Genomic DNA, 20,327 nt, shown 5'->3' with positions numbered 1-20,327 from the left:
AACAGAATCAACACATTAACTACCGCAACTGATCTGATCTTTTCTGACTATCTAGTTAATTGATATCTATAATTATCTCCGGTCAAATGGAACATTTTGTCAAGCGTGACGCTTAGTCTGTATGAGATGCGATTGGCGCTGCAAGATTAGCGGCTGTCTGGCTTACAGGCCTCTGGTACAGGCCTTGTCCTTGCAGCGGATCCGCTATAGCCTCAGAAGGATGAGACGGGACGTTACAGAAAGAACAACTAGAACTCGGCCATCCCCGTATCTTTGAAGTATTGATCGATTGCATGATCAAAGAATAAGTTATTAATTAAAACAAAGGTGATCGGCAATCGACAATCGGCAGAAGTTGAAATTCGTACAAACATGAACAAGAGTCTGATCTACAATCAGTACAGGGTTACCTACCATGTCTTTAATCAAGACGTAAAATACTATTCCAATACATCTTGTCTTTTCATATCACAAATCATCATTTATATTCTTCTAATCAAACTGTAGAGAATTATTCTTGATCAGATACTTACACGTCAAAACGCCAACATTAATCATGACGACCACCCCGCAGGAACCTGATTACTTATAACCCTCCATCCTTCCTTCCAATACATCACCAATACAACCTTTAAAGTGCTAAGCCACTCTCGCTCTCACCACTTAAAAATTCCATTTCCCAATTCCAATGCACTCTTTCTAGAGTCCACTCCCAAATAATGCCACCATGACGAAAAGATCTCGCGCCTGCGAAGCCTGTCAAGCTCTCAAAGTCAAATGCGAGTTTCCTTCCGACTCATCAACCTGCGAGCGATGTACTCGCTTCAACATCACCTGCGTTCCTGCAGCTAGGAAATGGCAGAGGGACAGGATCGCAGAGTTGGAAGATCAAGTCAAGTCTTTGCAGGAGAGATTGGATGGGACTTCAACGCAGGCCATGTCGACTTATGCTGCTTCTACGAGGGCCACTTCGGTCTTTTCGACAGAAGGGAATTGGCCTACGGCAAACACTCTACCGTCTGATCTGGGCTTTCTGGATGCCCGTCTCGACTATGACTCCCAGCTTAAGGGGTTGAAGACTTGTTCGACAACTGCTGCACAATTCTGGTATCTTATTTCTCCCGTAGATACCAGTTCGGCGCCATCACGACTCGATTCTATGAGGAATGAAACACCCATCAAACTCATGGCTTTATTCGCCGTTGCTCCCCCGGAAGCAAACATCGATCCTCAGAACCAAGAAGAACTACGAACAAAGGCGCTCGAAATCATCGGCAAGGCAGCAGTTGGTCTCAAGAGCCCATCAGTCGACTTCATCCAAGCTGCCCTAGTCATGAGCCTTTGGATACGACCCTCTCTCAACATGAACCACGCCAACCCTATACAACTGGCTTTTATAGCCCACGATCTCGGTGTTGAACTTGGACTAGGAGGTTCAGAACTGCAAACTTCTGCGCCGGCGTGGTTCTTCCGCATACAGGGACCTCCCACACTCGAAATGCAAAAGACATGGTTAGCTTCCTGGATGACTTCAACCATGGCTGCTCTCGGTCTTAGAAGAGCACATGTGTTTGACTGGGGGAGGTCACACTATGAAGCCCTTCACGCTCTAGAGGCTGATGGCTCGGAGCCTTTGTTCTTGGATATGCTTCACACAACAAGGCTTCACGCTCGAATTGCTACCGGACTGGGACTATGCAACGTCCACGCCTTTCATAATATCGACTCCAACGTTGCGACAACCACGAAAGCCCAGATGTACAACGATCTCGATGCCCTGAATAACAGACCACTTGCCCACGATGTTCAACTTTTCTTTTGGCAAAGGCTGGCTGCGGTGTACGCCAACGAGCCGGTTTTGCACACAGCCACCAACAAGATTCTCTTTGGATCTCCATATGTCGCTGAACGTATCGGCGTCAACGACTTTGCCCGTCCAGCCCAAGTGACACCAAACACAGCGAGGGCACTCATAGCCCTGATGGAAGCGTGCCACTTCACCATCGACGCAGTACTCGTAATGGAGCCCAGCCTGATGCTCAGCCTACCATCGCTCTGCTTCGGACCTGCGGTGAGCTACACGCTTTCGATTCTGGTCAAGTTGTTTGTGGCAGTGTCTGCGCCGGGTAACACGTACAGCCAGGTACTAACCCGCGAAAGGATACACGTCAGAGAAGCCATGGAGAAGCTCATCTCTGTCAAGGAAAGGCTACTTTATCTTGATCCGAACATGGGCAACTGGAACACGAGGATCATTGGGTCTGTTGAGTGGTTGAGCGTATGGTTGGACGACTACGAGGGTATCATCGAGCAGTATGAGTCCAATCTGGAAAAGGGAACAGCCGAGCATGATATTAGAGTGCTCAGCCCCAATGGACATTTCTAAACATGCCATTATATCACATATTATCACATTTCTAATAATTAATATCATTGTCAGTTGTTCTGGAAGCAAGTTGAATGGCGAGCCGTCCAATTGTATTGCAACCTAGGGCGCCACATAAATTCCCCGTCTGTCAAATGTCCAATGACGTACACGACTCTCGATACCGTTGCAGTACCGGCATTAGCATTGAGGCAGTGCCGACGAATCAACCACAAGGCTACGGAATTAAGCTTGTCTTTGTCTTTCTTTTCTTCCCCTTCGGGTCCCTTCAGGGTCTATTGTGGGGACGGTGAATTTTGGCCGTTGAATGATTTCAGGTTCAACATCAAAGAGTATCAAACAAGCAAGATGTGAGTATTTTGCTTGCAGATACACCTCAAGTCGATGATGCTTTGATTCAGGGGATATTGGAATTTGGGATTGGAATTTTGGAAAGGTATCTTGACGGGCTTCAAGATGTGACAATGTCATGTATAAAGCTTGAAGAGAAGCTCAGTGTAAGTGTCTCATCAACTCATCATCTTCAAGTCATCACACAGCTTCACAGCCATCTACAACTCGTTTCATAAACAAAATCCAGCGATATTTTATTCACAATGAGATTCTTAAGCCTCGCAGCCCTTGCAACTGCCGTCGTCGCACAGAACGACCTGGCTAGCATCATCGCTTCTCAGCCAGACCTCTCAACTCTGGCTGAACTTCTTGCTCTTGTGCCTGACATTGCCGAGACTCTTGTGTCTGCAACAAACATCACCATCTTTGCTCCCACCAACAAGGCTTTCGATTCTGTCCCCCGCGACATTCCCGAGGGAGAGGCCATCTCTCAGAAGAACGACACCATTGCCATTGGCGCTCTCCTCTCCAACCACGTCTTTAAGGGCTACTACCCTGCTAGTGTTGCTTCCGACATTCCTGTCTTTGTACAGTCTCTTCTCGATAGCAGCTTCGTCAACTATCGCCAGCCTTTTGGGAACTTTACAGGTGGTCAGTACAATGGCATTGTGAAGGATGGTGATGATGTTGTTGTCATCTCTGGCGAGGAGACTTTGTCCTACGTGACTGAAGCAGTAAGTCATACCCCATCTCCATTATACACACCTATACTAACAATTATCAGGACATTAAAGTCGGTGACTCGGTTATCGTCCACAAAGTTGACACAGTCCTCAGCTTTGGTGCCCCTCTGCAACTCTTCACCCGCCGCGACAACCTTCTCAACTTCAACGCCGCTGCCAACGCTGCCGATCTATCCTACAACCTTGGTAACATTGGTTCTGACGAGTCTGGCCTTCTCAACATTTCCGACTTTACCGTCTTTGTCCCCAACGACCCTGCCTTTGAGAATATTGGCTCAATCCTCGAGGGCGCTGACCTTGAGACTCTGCAGCAGGTTCTCAAGTACCACTTTTTTGACGACGTCCTCTTCTCCACAGACCTGGCCAACGTCAGCGTTCCTTCTTTCCAGGGAGCTGACTTGACTTTTACTGTTGCTGAGGATGGAAGTGCTTGGGTGAATGGTGCCAAGATTTTGTTTACCAACGTCCTCCTCTTCAACGGTGTTGCTCATATCATTGATACGTGAGTCAGTCAGTCATTGTTTACTTATGACCTACTAACACATAACCAGTGTCCTCAACCCTGCCGATGCCCCCTTTGACCGCGCTGACATCAAGCCCGCCGCCGATGCCACCGACCGTCTGGCCTTCCCCTCTGCCACACCCGTCTCCAAGCTTCCCTTCTCCGTCATCACCTATGTCGGCGAGACTGGTACCTACACCACTCCTGAACTCCTCCGAACTCTCCAGGCCATCGACGTTGACGCTCTCGCTACTGCCACCGCCACTGCTACCTCTGACGCTGGCGAGTCTGCTTCTACTCCTACTGATGTCACCCCTGTTGTCAATGGTGCCAACACCAAGGTTGCTGCTGGAGGAGCTGGTCTGTTTGCTCTTGTTGCTGCTATGATTATGGCTTAGATATCTGAGTTGGATAATGCAAGTGTGTTGGCATGGCAAACCTAATGTTACCCTTGACTTGATTTTAGATAAAGTCTTTCTTTCAAGATCCTGAATTCCCCTGGTCCGGCTAGATAGATTAGTACTTAGAATTCTGCAATTGACTCTTTTATTATAATTTTTTTAATATGAGTGAATGGTTATATTAATCAGGACGAAAAGGCTGAAGATTGGTAATCTAGACCCGTGGTCGGAGATGTTGCATGTCCGAGAGTGGAACCCCGGGTTCCGTGACGCAGATGTACGGAGTACCGAGATAGATGATCATTCGATGGCAACATTCAACTGTTTTTTGTTTCTCTGCTACTTCAATCCGTTCATTGATTCATTTTACCCAAACCATTGAAGCCCTCAGACAATATTCAGTGCGCGCTGGGTACATTAATTGCAAGACGTTTCGCCATGAATATCCCTCGGGTGCAGGCCTCTATGAGAGCGCCAATCCGAGCCTCCTCAAGCTGGGCCGTCACAGCTCGTCGCGTAGCATGTTGGTCGCTCTTTATATTCATTTGTTACTGGAGTGCTGAATGGTTATCAGATCATCGCGGTACTCTTTCCCAACTTGGTCCATTACCAGCAAGACTCTACCAAAGCATGACCTCAGCATCCAGGTCATCGAGCTTCAAGCTACAAGAGCAACGTCTTCTAAATATCGGTTCTTGGGGAAAGAATATGGACAGTCTTAGAGAATATCTCACGTATGACAAGCTGGACAGACTACGCAGTTTCTGGTTTGAGCATTTGCCGCTGGATACTGATCGCATTATTGCTGCGTCAGAGTACCAAAAGAGGTGGTTCGTTTCAGACAAGCAATTCGACAATGTCTGCGTGTAAGTCAAGTCATTCACCATCCTCTAATCAACCAAGTCATTTAACATGTTTCCAGCGCTGAATTTAGCCCTTTACTAGAGGCCATTCGCAACACGGGTGTGACGTCTGGAAAACATCTTCTATCCATCGTCAAACCTCGCGATTCTCTAGATTGGTTAAGTCTAATCATTCTGCTCGATCAAATCCCCCGCAACTCCTATCGCGGCGACAAAGCTTCTGTATGTTTTACTTACTTTGACCCTCTCGCTGTGCAAATCTCCCTCGAAGCAATCGCGCAGGGCATTCCGGACATGGCACCAGAGATTCGATGGGTGTTTTCGTATCGTAATTGGTTCTACATGCCTTTAATGCACTCTGAAGATTTGTCGGTGCATGATGAGGCTGTGTCGGCGTTTAACCGCATGAAGGAGGATATTTTGAGTCTGACGCAGGGATCGGGAGGTACGGATGAGTATGAGAGAAAGGCGAGAGAGGTTGTACAAGCAGATCCAGACAAGGCAAAGAGTGTAGGACAAACGAGTTTGGAGTTTGAGGAGAGACATCGGGTGATTATCGAAAGGTTTGGGAGGTATCCGCACAGAAACAAGGTACTTGGACGAAAGATGAGATCAGAAGAGAAAGACTTTCTCGAGAGTGGAGGAGACACATTTAGTAGTTAACTCTTTGTAGTATAAAGGTATTCTCGTTCCCCAAGATGCTGTAATAAGACATGACCACGTATAATCGTATTAAACACGTCAAAAAATGACAAAGACCAATCAAGTTCCAGAGTGTGACAACCTTTTCCAAATGCCGAGAAACTCACTAACTAAAACCCCTTCCAAAAGAAGCAAATGGAGGGGTCATTTCGGAAGTTTAGTGATCCGACTTTAATAATGGAGAGGGGCTTGTGGGACAGTTGTTTACTTTCAACGTGTTGTATTTGTGTGTTGTTTGTTTTCTTAATCATGCAGTAAAATTAACCACTTTTTTTCTTCTTTAATTCTTTCTTCTCCCACAAACAAGTCAAAGTACTAAGGTAAACAACTACAAAAATGGTGGTCACTACTAGAGCAAGTTCCCGCGGCGCAAGCGTCGGTCCTGAATTCGCACCAGAATTCAATACCGAACTACCTACAATCCCATCAACACCGACAACACGCAAGAGAAGCGCCGCCAAAGCCTCTTCCTCTTCCTCCTCCAACGGCGGTACAACAGCCTCGGCCAAGAAACGTCGTCTATCCGTCCAAGAACCTAAAAAATGGAACCACGCTCCCTCTTCAGCCACCATCTTCTGGCTAGCTTTGTCTCTACCGCTCGTGGCTTGGGATAGCGGTTATGTCTTGGGTCGTCCGCATACCATGCCCGGAGGTCAATACCAGTGGCCCTTGTACATGCCGTACGCTCTGTACGGACAGGTTGATCATATCTATGGTTTCAAGGCGTTCGAGGCAAAGAATGGGTTTACGGGTGCGCAGTCGGCTATGAATGTCGTCGAGATGATCTTGTACTTTATGTACTTGTGGATGATCTGGAGACGGGCTGATAAGATAACCAACAAGAAGGAAAAGAAGAGGAGGACTGTTAGTGGAAGAAGTGGTGCTTTGGCTGTCCTTGTTGGATTCAGTGCTGCTGTCATGACTCTCAGCAAGACTGTTCTATACTGCAAGTCAACTCGTGCACCATCTATAAACAATACTAACAAATATCATTTAGGGGCCAACGAGTACTTTAGCGAGTTTGGCAACATCTCTCACAACACTCCCGTCGACATTCTCACTCTCTGGGCTATTCCCAAGTAAGCATACCATTTACGCATCCAGGTTCAACTGACTGACCTTTTCTCCAGTGGCATGTGGCTTATTTTCCCAACGTACATGGTTTATGCTTTCGGAAGGGATATTCTCGATGGATTGACACTTGCTTCTGGTCAACCAGTGAAGCAAAGGACCGAATAACTAGACTGTTCGGGTTGAAGGGACTATTGTATGAATACTGGTAATGAGGGATGACTTGATGATGTGAGACCTTGATATATTCAATTGATCATATGAGTTCTTTTAATCGACAGACTTTACTCAGGTGATGAAAAAGAAGTCCAATTGCTCGGCAGTTGGATTTTATAATTCGCTATCTGACCCTCAATCATAGCCACCGATATGTTTCCACCAAGCATAGTAACTAATAAACTCATCTAGACATGCACCATGTGTCCTATCATCTCATGGAAATATAAAAAGGGGTATTCGCTAATAACAAAAAAGAAAAAAAGAAACATAAAAAAGAAGACACGCGTAAGCGTAAGAATGTTTTTACCACCACTCTTTTCACCTCATATCGGTCAGCCCTCCCAAATCAGCATACTGCTCCCACGCAGGCATCACATCTTCATCCGTCTCAGACATGTGTCCGGGACTATCCATAAACGTCTGCATCGCCGCCCAATCCGCATCGTCGTTAAGGATGAACGGTTCGTCCACTTGGGTCTTGAGCCGCAGCGGTTGTGGAAACATGCTGTGTCGTCGGCTCGTTGTCATTGTGTCCTTCTCTGTAGAACTGTAGCTGTCGAAGATGGCGCTGATGGGCCTTCCACTGCGCTTGGGAACTCGGCCTGACATGGAGCGACCAATCATGGAAATGACGTCCCGGCGTCTCTCGCGGCACGCTCTCACGTCCTTGGGGATCTCAGGCTCGATGTAGTGTTCCACCAGAGAAGGAGAGTCCAGTGTATCGATGGGAGAATCGAGAGCGTCGTCGCTGGTTTCAAGACTCTCTGGTGAAGAAGGTGGGGGTGAGGGCGATAATACGGCTACTCCGATATCATCCATCTTCAACTCACTGCTGCTGTCGGTTTCGGGTTCCGTTTCAAGACTGACATGATTAGTTCCGTTGCCATATCCATGGACGACAATCTCGTGGTATGTCGGTCGAGACGGGGCGATGGATTGTGGTGGTGTGCTGCTAGGCGACTTGAACATGGCGATAGAACGTCGAAAGGTTGAAGAGCGACTAAGAGCTTGAGAGAAGGAGTTCGAGCGAGAAGGACGCGATGGCATCGATGCTCTACGTTCTCGATACCCGCTTTGTGTCTGGGGACGATCTCGCTGGGTGAGTGCAAAGTAGTCAATGTCGGGCTTAATCTCAATCTTCCCATCATCTTGCCCATGGATATCATCTCGGTCTGCGTACACAGTCCAGTCCATAGGACCAGTGACGTACTGCGTCTGGCGCTTTAGCATGTGCCCAATATCACGAGGCGTATCCCATGGCGGAAGACCTTCAGTCAACGCAGACAAGCTGTAGTAAGCCTCGTGAATCTCGTCCTCTTCCAACTCGGGTGCCAAGTCAGTTGCATGGCGAAGAACCTGGTATGTCGCGTAGATGAGAACCCATCTGACCTTGCGAGCATCCACCAGCGACACCTTGTCTAGCTTATCGGCCTTGTTGGGAGACATGATAGAGTCCTCTTCGAAGCGCTTGTAAGCCCGAACAAGATCATTCTGCGATACACCAGGCTTAGCCAAATTAGAGGCGTTGACCAGTGCTGCATGCGCCGTCACCTTGCGATCAGATCTGAGAGAAACGCGTCCATGTAGCCATGCCTTGCGTCGCGAGTTATGAGCATTCGTATCTGGCAGCCGCGGCAGAGGATGTGTAAGAGTCTGATAATCGTGCTGCAAGTCAAAAGATTGGACTAGTTGAATAGTGCAGATTCCTCCATGAGCCGTGGGAGGCAAGGCATAAGATTTGGTACACTGGTCATCAACCAGAAGATCATACAGCGACTCAAAGTCCTCGCGCATAATTCGCAGAATGGCCGGGTCAAACAGATTATTATCCGGATCTGTACCAGCAGGAGGATAATATCCAAGCTTGGCCGTGTAGAAGGATAACAAAAAGCTTCGGAAACGCTCGAGATGGGCTCTTGCACCAGCTGCAACGCTCAAGTGCGCCTCGGAGAGCTCCTCGTCAAGAAACGTCCTCAACATCGTTGACGATCGCGTCATTCGATGATCTAATTCGAGATGTCTTTTCCGAATAAGTTTGCGTGTTGCAGGACTGAGTTCCTACAAGACACCAAACGTCAGTGGCTTATCCCCCAGCATTCCATAAGAATAAAAAAAAAGAGAAACATACCATGAAGCCGGGGTTCTCAAACAAGTATTCGCTCATGCCTACGCAATGAGAGAAAGCCCGGATGTAAAGCTCCCGCATCTGAAAGAACTCCGCCAGTTGCAACATCGCCAACGCGTGATTAGGCTGGTTCGCCATATCAAGATAACCCTCCTCATCAAAATAATCCATCATATCCGTAACGTTGTCCTCCACGCCGCAGCGAAACTCGTGCATGCTGTGTAAAAGACCGACCGCGGCGCTGCCTAAACTCGTCCCGACCATTGATCTGCGAAAAATCCAAGCGAAGAAGTTGCGAGTGGCCAGGTGGTAGTTGAGCGCCTGCGTTTTGTCGGTAGAAGGCGGTGGTGGGATGTACAAATCCATCTTTTGCGTGGGGTTTTCTCTACTCCATCTCATGAGTTCTCGAAAGCTGGGTTTCTTTTGGTCATCTTCCCATGAAAGAAATTTTTCGATGAGAGGATAACATTGGGCGTCGAGGAGGGCCGAGAAGGGGACTTTGAAGGATGGGCCTCGTCTAGAATGTCCTTTTGCGTGCAAGTGAACCATGCAATTGCCATTTCGAAACCATAATTCAGGGTCCTATCAAGTATCAGTTAAATGCTGCATAAAAAGAAAAAGTCTTTGTAACTCACTCGACGAATGTTGTCCCAGTTGGTACAGGCTCTTGCAGCACCATCCCACCGCATAACTGTTGGACGGTCATCCATTCTCCCATTCACCATGGCACTGAACCGAAGAGAACTCTGTCTAGAATTCAACATGGTCGCAGGCATGGTGAAGGGGTGTTGTATAAGTGTATATGTGTATGTATATATGTAATATATTGCCAAGGTTGCCGTCAAACGCCGTATGTATAAAGTCGATTTAGCTGAAAGCGGCTGAACAATCAATGCAGCGAGCCGTGTTGTCGGGATATTGCAGCAAGCCTTTTTGTGTCTTTCGTTTCTTTCGTCTCGTTTTTTGTTTTGTTTTCAGCTTCAAGAAATGTCTCTCCTATGTCGGCTGTCTCGTCTTTTGAGTCAAATAGAACTGCGACACAAAAAGTGAGTTTCCGTCGAATTAATAGCAGAGTTTAGCTTTCTCGTCATTTAACATCAAGTGATAGGGCCATGTTGGAAGAAGAAGACGTCAGGCACAGGGTTCCATGTCGGGTCCTACGTAAGAAACAAGACATTCAACAGCAGAATCAGATCAGATCTCTCCCCTCCTCTTTCGTTAGGTCAAGGGGGGGGAGGAGATGTTAATATTTCGTCTCTTTCTACGGCCAACTCAAGCTCGTCAAAACGGACCCTGGACCTTGGTTCAATGTCCGGGAGGACAAGACAAGGGCCCCCCCGGTCAGTCGGAATTTGAGTGGGAGACTAAAGTCCCAGAGAAGAACTTGTGAGACACTAACCATCAAGCCATTGCGTTTAGTGTAGCGCTGGTGTCATCCATTCAATTCAAAGTCATGACGATCCCTGTCAACCAGAGGCCAAGCTAAGCTAGTTCTCGACCAGAAGGCTCTGATCAGTAGATGAGCTGTCTTTTTCGGATTTGACGACAGAAGACACTGCATCTAGGTGCTTCCAGAGTATCTTTCCAGAGATAATGTTGAAAACAAGTGAAGGAACGAGACTCTCTTGTTGCGGTCAATGGTTTATTCAAGGATGTATGAGTGAGTTGGCGGTTACAAGGTATCGTTGATGCCAAGTCTCTAATGATATGTACATCCACCATTCGTCAGCCCTCGATCCAATGGAAGTGCCAAGTTGATGTGAATCTTTATCAGACTCTTGATCCGATAGATCGGAGCATCTTCAACACCACCACCGTTACTAGCCCATTAGTTACATAGTTTACCACCCACCACCAAGCTACCTAGTAAAACTCAATGGTGTGTTTCTCTGCGTCGACAATCACGTAGGGCAAAGTCACACAGAATGGGCATCACGACATGAATCTTGATCATCATTATCAATCCAACGGAACCGGTCTTTCCGGGTTGGACTAATGGGATGATCGGATCGTCCATCGGGAGAGAATCACAGAGAAGAGAAAGTGGCTTTAATTTCATAACCGAGAGTTTGGAAATTGGGTATCCTGAATTAATCTGTGACGCACCAAGTTTTCGGGGATTAATAAAACCAATCTTGTTGTACATACGGATACACCAATCCTTTCTCCACGGGTCTTGTCTTTGTTGGACTTGGACTCGAACTTGACGTCGGTTAGAGAAAAAGAATGGAGTCTGAAGATTTATGATCCACTTGATCTCTTTTATTTCTTCTTTTTTCCCCAAAGACATGGACATGGATTGTATCTAATATCCCTCTCTGGTGTTTGTGTTTGTGTGTTGGAGTCTGTAGGCTATCAAGTTCTCAACGGCCACTGGAAGAATTGAGTTGTAAGCTCCAGCCGCAGTCAAAGAGGCGTCGTCAGTCACGTAACAATTAAACCCTTTTGGGGACTTCAGCCAAGCCTAGTTCATTGCTTTGACCAAGGGGCAGCCGCTCTCCGTCCCAGGGGCATGATGGGATGCAGACAAGCTAAGACCATTCGATAGTAAGCTAAGGCAATAAGTATCAGGTAAGCATTTACTCAAACACTCAACCAACAAGTGGTGATTCAAGCATGAGGTGTTCTTTCATCATAAACTCAAACTGCCCCGCACAATCTCGTGTACAAGACCGAGACAATACTACATACGAAAAGCCTTGAATACGGATCCCGAGCTCGGACAAAATCGGTCTCGGGCACAAACGAGAAGCGAGAAGCGAGAAGAGGAGAGAGAGAGAAAAGAGTCAAGTTTCTTACACAGACCAGCTCTGTAGGGATCATCGTTGATCATAGTCTTGGAGTAAGGCGACAGACGAAAAAAACTTTGGTGACAAGGTTAACCCAGTCGGCAAAACCTATCAAGAGCTGAACTTGAGACGGCCACTAAAATAATACCGTTAAACCAAACGTTGAAGGAGGGCAAGTTCCTCGCATATTAAGTTTAAACGGTTCCCTCTCTTTAATCGGATGAAGCTGAATGAAGAGGGACAAGACAAGACAAGACGACTTAAAATCTGACATTTATTTTGCATGAATTTTAAAGATCAAGTTGAAACAAAAAAGGGTCTTGAAAAAATGTCATGGCCTGAACGTAGAATACTAAAAATAAGGGTCGTAGTGGTCAACGCTCGAGGTCTAGATCAATTAATAGAGGGTATTATTAAAGGTAGGGGGTCTGTGAGCTAAAGAGAGGCTTGAGAGATGGCTTTTCACTTTGGTTTGGACTTCAGTTGACACAGGAAAGAACTTTTATGCATAGACGGCCTCAACATGAATGTGGCTTGCAGTTGTGTCTTATACAACAGAGTACGGCCTGAGAGGAGCGGCATGAGGGCAGTGGCGTTTTCATTGTGGTTTGGACTTTAGTTGAACTGAAAGATCTTTATGCAAATACAAACTCAAAATGAATTGAACTGCCAGGTTGTCTATAGGCTTGTTTTATCAGTGGTATCTTGTATGAAAGCAGAACAGAGTATGTATGACAGAAGATATTGCTATAGTACTTCAGACATCAAATCCAACATCCCATAGAGCAGATGCAAAATACAGAGCATTCAATAATAAATTTAATTTAATAGCAAATAAAAACATCATAGTGCTCATCATAGGTAATCTAAGCTTCTATTACATATTTTATATTCTGTTGTTGAATATTGTCAACATGATTGGCTTCTCACCGAGTCACTGGGCTTTAGGTAAATACAGTGTAGCTAAGCTCACCGAACCCAAGACCCTAGTTTCACTTTCAACAACAGCTCCCCTCCAAAGTCAACACCACAACATCACGTCACCAACCACTGCAATCGCAATGGCACCCGTGATACCTTACACATACATCCAGTGTCCATGTTCCGATAACTCTCCCGCCGACCAACAAACCCCTCAAACACCAACTTCAGCCTCCGCCGAGCATACCTTTGACCCCACCGATCCTCGCTCAAACTACAGCCTCTACCCTCTCGAGTACCTCCTCTACTGCGAAGACTGCCAGCAGATCCGATGTCCGAGATGCGTCAACGAAGAAGTCGTTACATATTATTGTCCCAATTGTCTCTTTGAGGTTCCGAGCAGTAACTTGCGAAGCGAGGGTAACAGGTAAAACACCAACCAAATAACATACAAAAAAAGAAAAGCCTGACAGAATACCCGCCGATAGATGCACTCGAAGCTGTTACCAATGTCCTGTATGCATCGGACCTGCCCAGGTCATGGGCTTGGCCCCTACCGAACCACCACCTGGCGCCGACCCTTCAGCCCACCAGAGCAACAGATTCGGTCTGTACTGCCAGTACTGCAATTGGACTTCGACCGAGATAGGCATCGACTTTGACCGACCAAGCGGCATATTCACACAACTCTCCAAGGTTAACAATGGCGGTCAGCCCAGACTCACGGCCAGAGAGTTCAAGGAGCGTCGCAAAGATAACCCAGACGAGCCACCACCAGCCGACAAAGATGTCGACGCGGAGCTTCAATACGCCAATCTCAAGTCATTCTACCAGTCGCAGCTTGCCGACACCAACGCTTCCGGTGCATCCTCGCTTAATGATAGTCTGGGCTATGGCTCACCTGCTGCTTTGACGAGGATCATGGCCATGTATACTGGTCACGGACACTCCCGCAAGCGCAACGGTCCTTCAGACGTGATGCGTGAGGCTCTTTCAACAGAAGAAGGTCTCAAGCTGGCTGATCTAGATGATTCCGCTCAGATCAAGAAACTACACCAAGAGGGGTTGGATTCGACTGCTACTATTGAGCAAAACCTTTTACAGGCAGATGTTCAGAGATTCCAGGACGGTCTACGTCCCATACCATACCTCTTCCGAACGAAGCGCTCCAAGCGTTGTTCCATATGCAGACACATCATCTCCAAGCCCGAGAACAAAGTCACATCCACGCGGTTCAAGATCAAGCTCGTCGCAAAGTCGTACATACCTACCATTACCATCCGACCCCTCAACCCCACCGCTGGGCCTGTTCCTACCACACAGCGTCCCCAAATCCAACATGAACTTCCTCTCAAACCTCTTACTCCTCACCACTACATCATAACCTTCAAGAACCCCCTGTTCGACGGCATCAAGGTTACACTTGCCACACCAAACAGCACCCCTGGCAGGTTCTCCAGCAAAGTCACCATTCTGTGTCCACAGTTTGATATCGACGCCAACACGGATATGTGGGACGATGCCTTGAAAGACGATGACAGGGACAAGAAGCGCAAGGGTGAGGAGAGCAGCGGTCAGCCCGAAGCCGGCAAGATATGGGAGCGAGGGCGTAACTGGGTTAGTATCATTCTGGAAGTGGTGCCTACTTCGCTGCGACTTGACGACGACAAGGTCAAGGACAAGAGCCCAATCAAGGAGGACGAGGACATTCTCGAGATACCCATGTTTGTGAGGATGGAGTGGGAGGCAGATTCACAGCAAGATGTTGGTACAACGTCTGCAAAAGAAAAGGATGGTCAGGAGAAGCGAGAACTAGCTTATTGGTGTGTGTTGGGAGTTGGCCGCATCAGCAGCGATTAAATCTTTACATAGACACATAGACATGCACATGAGACACGTAAATCTAGATACCCAGATACTCAGAGGAAATTCATGGACAGAAGTGTTTAGGTTGTCTTGTCAAATCATACGCAGCTTGTACCATTTATCAAGCTACTTTCTTTAAAGACGCCAAGCCCCTTTTTGATGACCAAACCAACCATGTTTAAAGAATAGCACTCCCAGCCCTTGAATTGATGTGTAAAGACATTTGGTATTTTGTTTTTGCCTCGTACTACTAATTCATCTCTGAAGTAGACACGCACCGACTTTAAAAGTCAGCGGGACCGCTCTGAGGGAACTCGAAGTTGACGTTGCGGCCTGTCAAGCGACGGTAGACCTCAGAGTAGGTGTCAAGGCGGTAGTCAACACCACCACGCTCCTTCTCGTCAAGGATGACCTTGAGGAGCTTGGAACCGTCCTCCTTGGTGCGGACGCGCTTGCCGACGATCTCAACGGGGTAGGTGAGATCCTCGAGGATGGCGTCGTGGACGGCGGTGAGAGTTCGCGAACGGGGTCGCTTCTGCTTCTGGTTGTTGCGAGAGCGGGCAGATCGCTTGGGGCGGGGCAAGATGCGGCGAGAAGCGAGGATCAGGACGTGGCGGTCAGAGAACTTCTTCTCGAGCTCACGGGTGAGACTAGAAATCATTAGTTGATGGTTCAGATTTGAGAGGAAAGGAATATCTTACCGCTGCTGGACGCGGTGGAAGCCCTGCAGGGAAGGGACGGGGACAAAGATGACAATAGCCTTCTTGCCGTGGCCAACCTCGATCTAATCAAGATCCCAAGTCAGCATGCGAGCTCCAGGACGAAACCTTGGACCGCTTCCCGTCCTGTTCCACAGAAGTCAATGATACTCCGGCTGGGCACTGCCTCCCCGCCCCGACGACATGGGAACATGTGCACACCCAAGCTTCTTCTTCCATTTCCAGTCTTGGATTCTCAAGATTATTACATCTTTCAAAATCTTCTTGGCGAGGGAAAAAAAAGCAGTGTGTGCCGCGGGTCGTGAGGCGGGAAAAGAGGAGTGGACGCTAGGGTCATGCCATTGCAAAAGGACAATTTTCTTGTGTGGGAACAGGATTTCTCGAAGAAACGAGCACCTAGGTTTTTGTTTGTTTGTTTGTTCACGGTATTCTCACCTCACGAGCAGAGACGATCTGGAGAGGTCGGAGAGCGACCTTGAGATCGGAGGTGTTGGACTCGAGGTCGAAGAGAGCCTGGGCGATGCTCGACTCGAGCTCGGAGGGGTTCTGCCTCGAGGGGCTGTTGGGAGCGATCTTGTTAAGGGCCTGGGCGCTCATTTTGACGGCTGGTTCGACTACGTGGATTGACGACGACGGAGTTGAGTGGTGTTGCGAGGGCCGTTGTAAATTTTGAGATAGTAGAGCGAGCCAGAATGGAGGGTCGCTAAATTGGGGTTTTCAAACCCTGTGCGTTTGTGCGTGGCCCGTGCGCTTATCGGCAATCTGAAATCTAGATGCCTGAGGTTTGAATGATAGACCTCCAGGTTGTTAGACATGGCTACTAGTGGGGTCTTCTCGAAATGGAAATCACATCACTTACACGGCATAAGTCCATTTCAGGGCTTGATACGATTCACAGTCATGAGGTAACTTGTAGCACAGGCTCTTTCATAGACATGATTTCAAAGCAAATCAAACTTGGATCCAAGACATGAATGCCGTGCAACCAATGCAGCTCAACCACACCCAAGACAACTTCAACGGGGTGCCTTTTCCGAAAAGTCCGACAACAAAATCAGGATAAAACAATGCTTCTTTATAACAGATCGCCATGAACATGACTTTGTCCGGTTTCTAGTGTTACATATTTAACCCTCACCGCCCTCGGGGTCCTCCTCATCCTCGTCACCGAGCTGCTTATCAACGTCCTGCTGCACCTTTTCGCCCGTGGTGTCTCTGTTGATCTCTGCAGCCTTCATACCGCCAGCCGTGAGCCACAAGAAGTGATTTGTCTTGAACTGGTCGATCTGATTAAAGAACATGTGGAACCTGCAGTATCCTGTTAGCGCCTTGTCCGACAATTGTATACATCGATACTTACGAGTTGTCCTTCTCCTCCACGCTAAAGATACGGGTGTAGATCTGCTTGTCCTTGAAAGCCTGGATCTTGTCATCGTACTTGTCAAAGTCGATTCCCTCCTTTCCGAGTGACTCGGTGGCCTTTCGGTTGTAGTTGTGGAAAACGGGTCGCTCGAGCAAAAGTCCGAGACCGGGGGCCTTGGGGATGGCCATCTTCTGGTTCTGATAGCTCTCCTTAATACGCTCCATAGGGGTACCGCAGCGAACGATCAGACTGGCCAAGCCGACCATCTTACGGATCTGGTGCATCATAAAACTCTGTCCGTGAACCTTGAGGGACAGCCATTCTGTATCATTAATAATAATGGGCTTGGGGTTGACAATGAACGACTTGATATGTCGCTTTGCCGAGGCGTCGAAGAATGACTTTTGAACAGTATAGTTGTGGAAGTTTCTTGTGCCGTTGTACATGTCGAGAGCCTCCTGAAGGCGGTTCAGGCGCTCAGTGCTGACACGGTATCGTCGCTTCGCAGCCATGTAAGCAGCCTTGATGTCGCGAAGGGCAAAGTCGATGGGGCCAAGCTCGCGGTTCTTGGGCTTGTGGCTCTCCAGAACAACGGTGCTTTGGGCCTCGGGCTCAGCAGTCTTCTCGGTGGCTTCTCCAGCAGGTGCATCAGTAGCAGGCTGCTCCTCAGCTGGCGCGGCCTCGCCCGTTCCTCTTGCGGCCGCCTTTTGTGCAGCAATCTCTTCATCATCAGTGACGTGAACCTTTTCCAAAACAGCAGCTCTTGTCTCAGGGTCCAATCGCGCCAGAATGGGCTTGATCTCCTTCTCCTCCACCTCAGTCCAGAAGTCCTTGACATCCGCCATTCTAGCAGTAAGCTCATCCTCAACACCGTGCTCCTTGGCCAACTCGACCAACTTCCGGCCCAGGAAGGTCTCGGGGTGAGGAGGAAGAAGGCAGTAACTAGGCATGAGGTACTCGTACCATCTGGAGTCGCAGGTCTGGTAGCAGCTAAAGGCGTTGTTGGTTCGCTGGATACCCCAGATTCGGATCTGGTCAGGGAGTTCGGCGTTGATCTTATCGACAATGTCCTCATCCTCGATAATGAGCTTCAAGCTGATAACGTTTCCAGCTGCGTGCACACCCTTATCAGTTCGAGCGCATCGGACAAGACTTGACTTCTTGGGGTCGTCGGCGTTGGCCTTGGAGATGGCGCCCGCAGCGACAAAAGCCTTGAACAAGTCGGCCTCGATGGTCTTTTCGTTGCCATTGACCTGCATTCCCTTGTAGCCAGTGCCTGCGTAACCAATCATGACCGCAACCTTTCGCTTGGGTCGTCGTTCCTCGGCAGCAATCTCATCCTTGGAGAAGGGGTTGTTGCTCGATTCGCCATCTGCAGACTCGCCCTGCTTGTTCAGTTTGCGACGCTTGAACTCCTTGAACTCATCGTTCTTCTTGCGCTTGTCGCCCTTCTGACGACTAGTATCTAGTTAGCGCCGTTGGCAACTGTACTCAATCTGTTCATGGAGGAAAAAACTTACCCCCACTCTCCTCGTCCTTTCTCTGAACGTCCCTTGCCAGGCTTTCTGTGGTCATGGCGCGGGTTGCGACGGTTGCCATTCTCATTGTTCTGAGCGGCATTGGAGTCGCCTGACGGACGGGCGTCATTGGCGCCACTCGCGGCAGGACCTTCGTTATCTGCCGCCATGCTTGCATCGGTTGCGACAAGTATGTGGTAGAAGATGGGAAAGGAAAAGTGTAGCTGTCGCGTTTAACACTTTTTTTGGTGGAGGAGATTTTCGATGCGGGTGAGTGGGGCTTCCCGTTGCGGTCCCGGCGGGGGATCTCGTCATTCGTTTTGGAGTTACCCTGGATCTATGTTGTCGTGTAAATGTTGTTTGGTTTACACCGTCAACAATGGCTGTATTCCATTTGATTTGTTATGTTGTCCTTTTGTTGGCACGATTTATTGTCTTTATCTTAGCTATGGGTTCTCTACCAAAGACTCCAAGATGGAAAGGTAAAAGTAATCTCTTTGAAATTGGGTGCTGGACTTCATAACACACCTCTCATGCATCGAATCTCCTTTACATCATGTCGCAAAACCCAATAGTTATGCTGTATCTTGAATTACACATAGCTTCAACAGAATTACCAGTACGTATAATTGCTATTTATTCCGAGGCTGAATGACAACCTTCTTGACATTTCCAATCATTGTAAGGATCATAGCCAGAGAGACAGATGGAGCAGGACAAGATATAACAGACAACGTTTTGGCACCACAGTAGTATCAATGTTGTAGCAAGCCAAGGTAGGGAGGGGTTCAAATGAAATAATTTGTATAATTCATTATGGCAAAATTTCACATAAGTTCTCACTATTTCTAGATCGTGTAGATTTGCAAATATTGATTCCATTCCAAAACATCTATTATACACATAGACTCGCTCAACTAATCGCTTTAACGCTCAAATAATTCGTTTAGACAGAGCTTGTTCCGTCATTGGAAGGAAGACCCTCCTCGTCGCCAGGCTCCTGGTATGTGCCTCCAGGCTGAGTAGCACCTCGAGTGCGCTCCTCAATGATGTTGCTCTTGTCGATGGCATCCTTCTCGTCGCGCTCTGTTATCCTGTCAGTAGAGTTCGATCAAAGGTGAAAGTGTGTGACTGACCAAGCTGAGCATCAGTATCAGCCTGCTCAGCGTCGATGGGGTCCTCAACACGATCGGAGTCGGCCTGGACAGCGATGGGCTGGCCCTTTTCACCAGGGCGAGAGACGTATGAGTTGTCCTCGTAGGAGGCAGAGGGAGCGTTCTCAAGGTCAGACATGATGGTTGTTTAGTGGTTTGGGAAGATAGTTGTTGTAAGTGGTAGATGAGTGTTGATGTGTTGTGATGAGGAACTACTATTCTTACTCGAGAAGAGCTCCCGTCTTATACATCTCAGCTCTACCCGTCAATTGCGATATCAGTCCTCACTAAACATGACAGTTCCGTCATTTCTCCCATCGCTGCTCGATCTATCCATGACGACATTAAACGATGGCCGATTCAATGAATCATCTTTTCAGGAACAAACAACCAGAGCACTCCTAGCCCAGCTGCAAGCACTTCCGAACCCGATCTATAGTGCCCCTGATCTGCCCCGTTAACCAGGGACAATCTCCGATCCGAGAGCTTAATCACATTCTATTCAGATCAGTCACCGCGTGGCTGGGAGTGTGATGCAAGTGGCAATATTTCAACCGCGAATGATTCGCGTTTCAGACCTTTTCGACGCGTTTAGTGGTGGTTTCGTGATCTATTGTCTAGGAGTTCGATCTTGGATGTTGTTAATGAGACAA

At 48.0% G+C, this 20,327-nt stretch overlaps 8 protein-coding genes across 8 annotated transcripts; 4 read left to right on the top strand and 4 right to left on the bottom strand.

Moving 5' to 3' along the window:
- Positions 1-727: 727 nt before the first annotated feature.
- Positions 728-2,386, top strand: FPOAC1_010302 (uncharacterized protein; the record flags this gene model as incomplete). The annotated part of the gene is made up of 1 exon (XM_044854695.1): positions 728-2,386. One exon carries the CDS (start codon positions 728-730, stop codon positions 2,384-2,386), a length of 1,659 nt encoding a protein of 552 aa, XP_044702008.1.
- A 596-nt stretch (positions 2,387-2,982) lies between these two features.
- On the top strand, positions 2,983-4,362 carry FPOAC1_010301 (uncharacterized protein; the record flags this gene model as incomplete). Its single annotated transcript, XM_044854694.1, has 3 exons — positions 2,983-3,453; positions 3,504-3,964; positions 4,014-4,362. 3 exons carry the CDS (start codon positions 2,983-2,985, stop codon positions 4,360-4,362), a joined length of 1,281 nt encoding a protein of 426 aa, XP_044702007.1.
- A 441-nt stretch (positions 4,363-4,803) lies between these two features.
- On the top strand, positions 4,804-7,169 carry FPOAC1_010300 (uncharacterized protein; the record flags this gene model as incomplete). Its single annotated transcript, XM_044854693.1, has 5 exons — positions 4,804-4,888; positions 4,940-5,231; positions 5,288-5,683; positions 6,290-7,009; positions 7,061-7,169. The coding sequence occupies 5 exons, from the start codon at positions 4,804-4,806 to the stop codon at positions 7,167-7,169; spliced, it is 1,602 nt and encodes a 533-aa protein (XP_044702006.1).
- Positions 7,170-7,538: 369 nt separating this feature from the next.
- On the bottom strand, positions 7,539-10,121 carry FPOAC1_010299 (uncharacterized protein; the record flags this gene model as incomplete). The annotated part of the gene is made up of 3 exons (XM_044854692.1): positions 7,539-9,278; positions 9,349-9,927; positions 9,981-10,121. 3 exons carry the CDS (start codon positions 10,119-10,121, stop codon positions 7,539-7,541), a joined length of 2,460 nt encoding a protein of 819 aa, XP_044702005.1.
- A 3,074-nt stretch (positions 10,122-13,195) lies between these two features.
- On the top strand, positions 13,196-14,915 carry FPOAC1_010298 (uncharacterized protein; the record flags this gene model as incomplete). The annotated part of the gene is made up of 2 exons (XM_044854691.1): positions 13,196-13,482; positions 13,544-14,915. 2 exons carry the CDS (start codon positions 13,196-13,198, stop codon positions 14,913-14,915), a joined length of 1,659 nt encoding a protein of 552 aa, XP_044702004.1.
- Positions 14,916-15,204: 289 nt separating this feature from the next.
- CRP15 (40S ribosomal protein S7) lies at positions 15,205-16,237 on the bottom strand (the record flags this gene model as incomplete). Its single annotated transcript, XM_044854690.1, has 3 exons — positions 15,205-15,571; positions 15,623-15,705; positions 16,076-16,237. 3 exons carry the CDS (start codon positions 16,235-16,237, stop codon positions 15,205-15,207), a joined length of 612 nt encoding a protein of 203 aa, XP_044702003.1.
- Positions 16,238-16,767: 530 nt separating this feature from the next.
- On the bottom strand, positions 16,768-18,690 carry FPOAC1_010296 (uncharacterized protein; the record flags this gene model as incomplete). Its single annotated transcript, XM_044854689.1, has 3 exons — positions 16,768-16,948; positions 17,001-18,461; positions 18,524-18,690. The coding sequence occupies 3 exons, from the start codon at positions 18,688-18,690 to the stop codon at positions 16,768-16,770; spliced, it is 1,809 nt and encodes a 602-aa protein (XP_044702002.1).
- Positions 18,691-19,466: 776 nt separating this feature from the next.
- FPOAC1_010295 (uncharacterized protein) lies at positions 19,467-19,813 on the bottom strand (the record flags this gene model as incomplete). Its single annotated transcript, XM_044854688.1, has 2 exons — positions 19,467-19,606; positions 19,657-19,813. The coding sequence occupies 2 exons, from the start codon at positions 19,811-19,813 to the stop codon at positions 19,467-19,469; spliced, it is 297 nt and encodes a 98-aa protein (XP_044702001.1).
- Positions 19,814-20,327: the final 514 nt, after the last annotated feature.

This window comes from Fusarium poae, chromosome 4, assembly GCF_019609905.1.
Source record: "Fusarium poae strain DAOMC 252244 chromosome 4, whole genome shotgun sequence".
Taxonomy (NCBI): domain Eukaryota; kingdom Fungi; phylum Ascomycota; class Sordariomycetes; order Hypocreales; family Nectriaceae; genus Fusarium; species Fusarium poae.
This window is presented reverse-complemented; position numbering and strand designations above follow the sequence as displayed.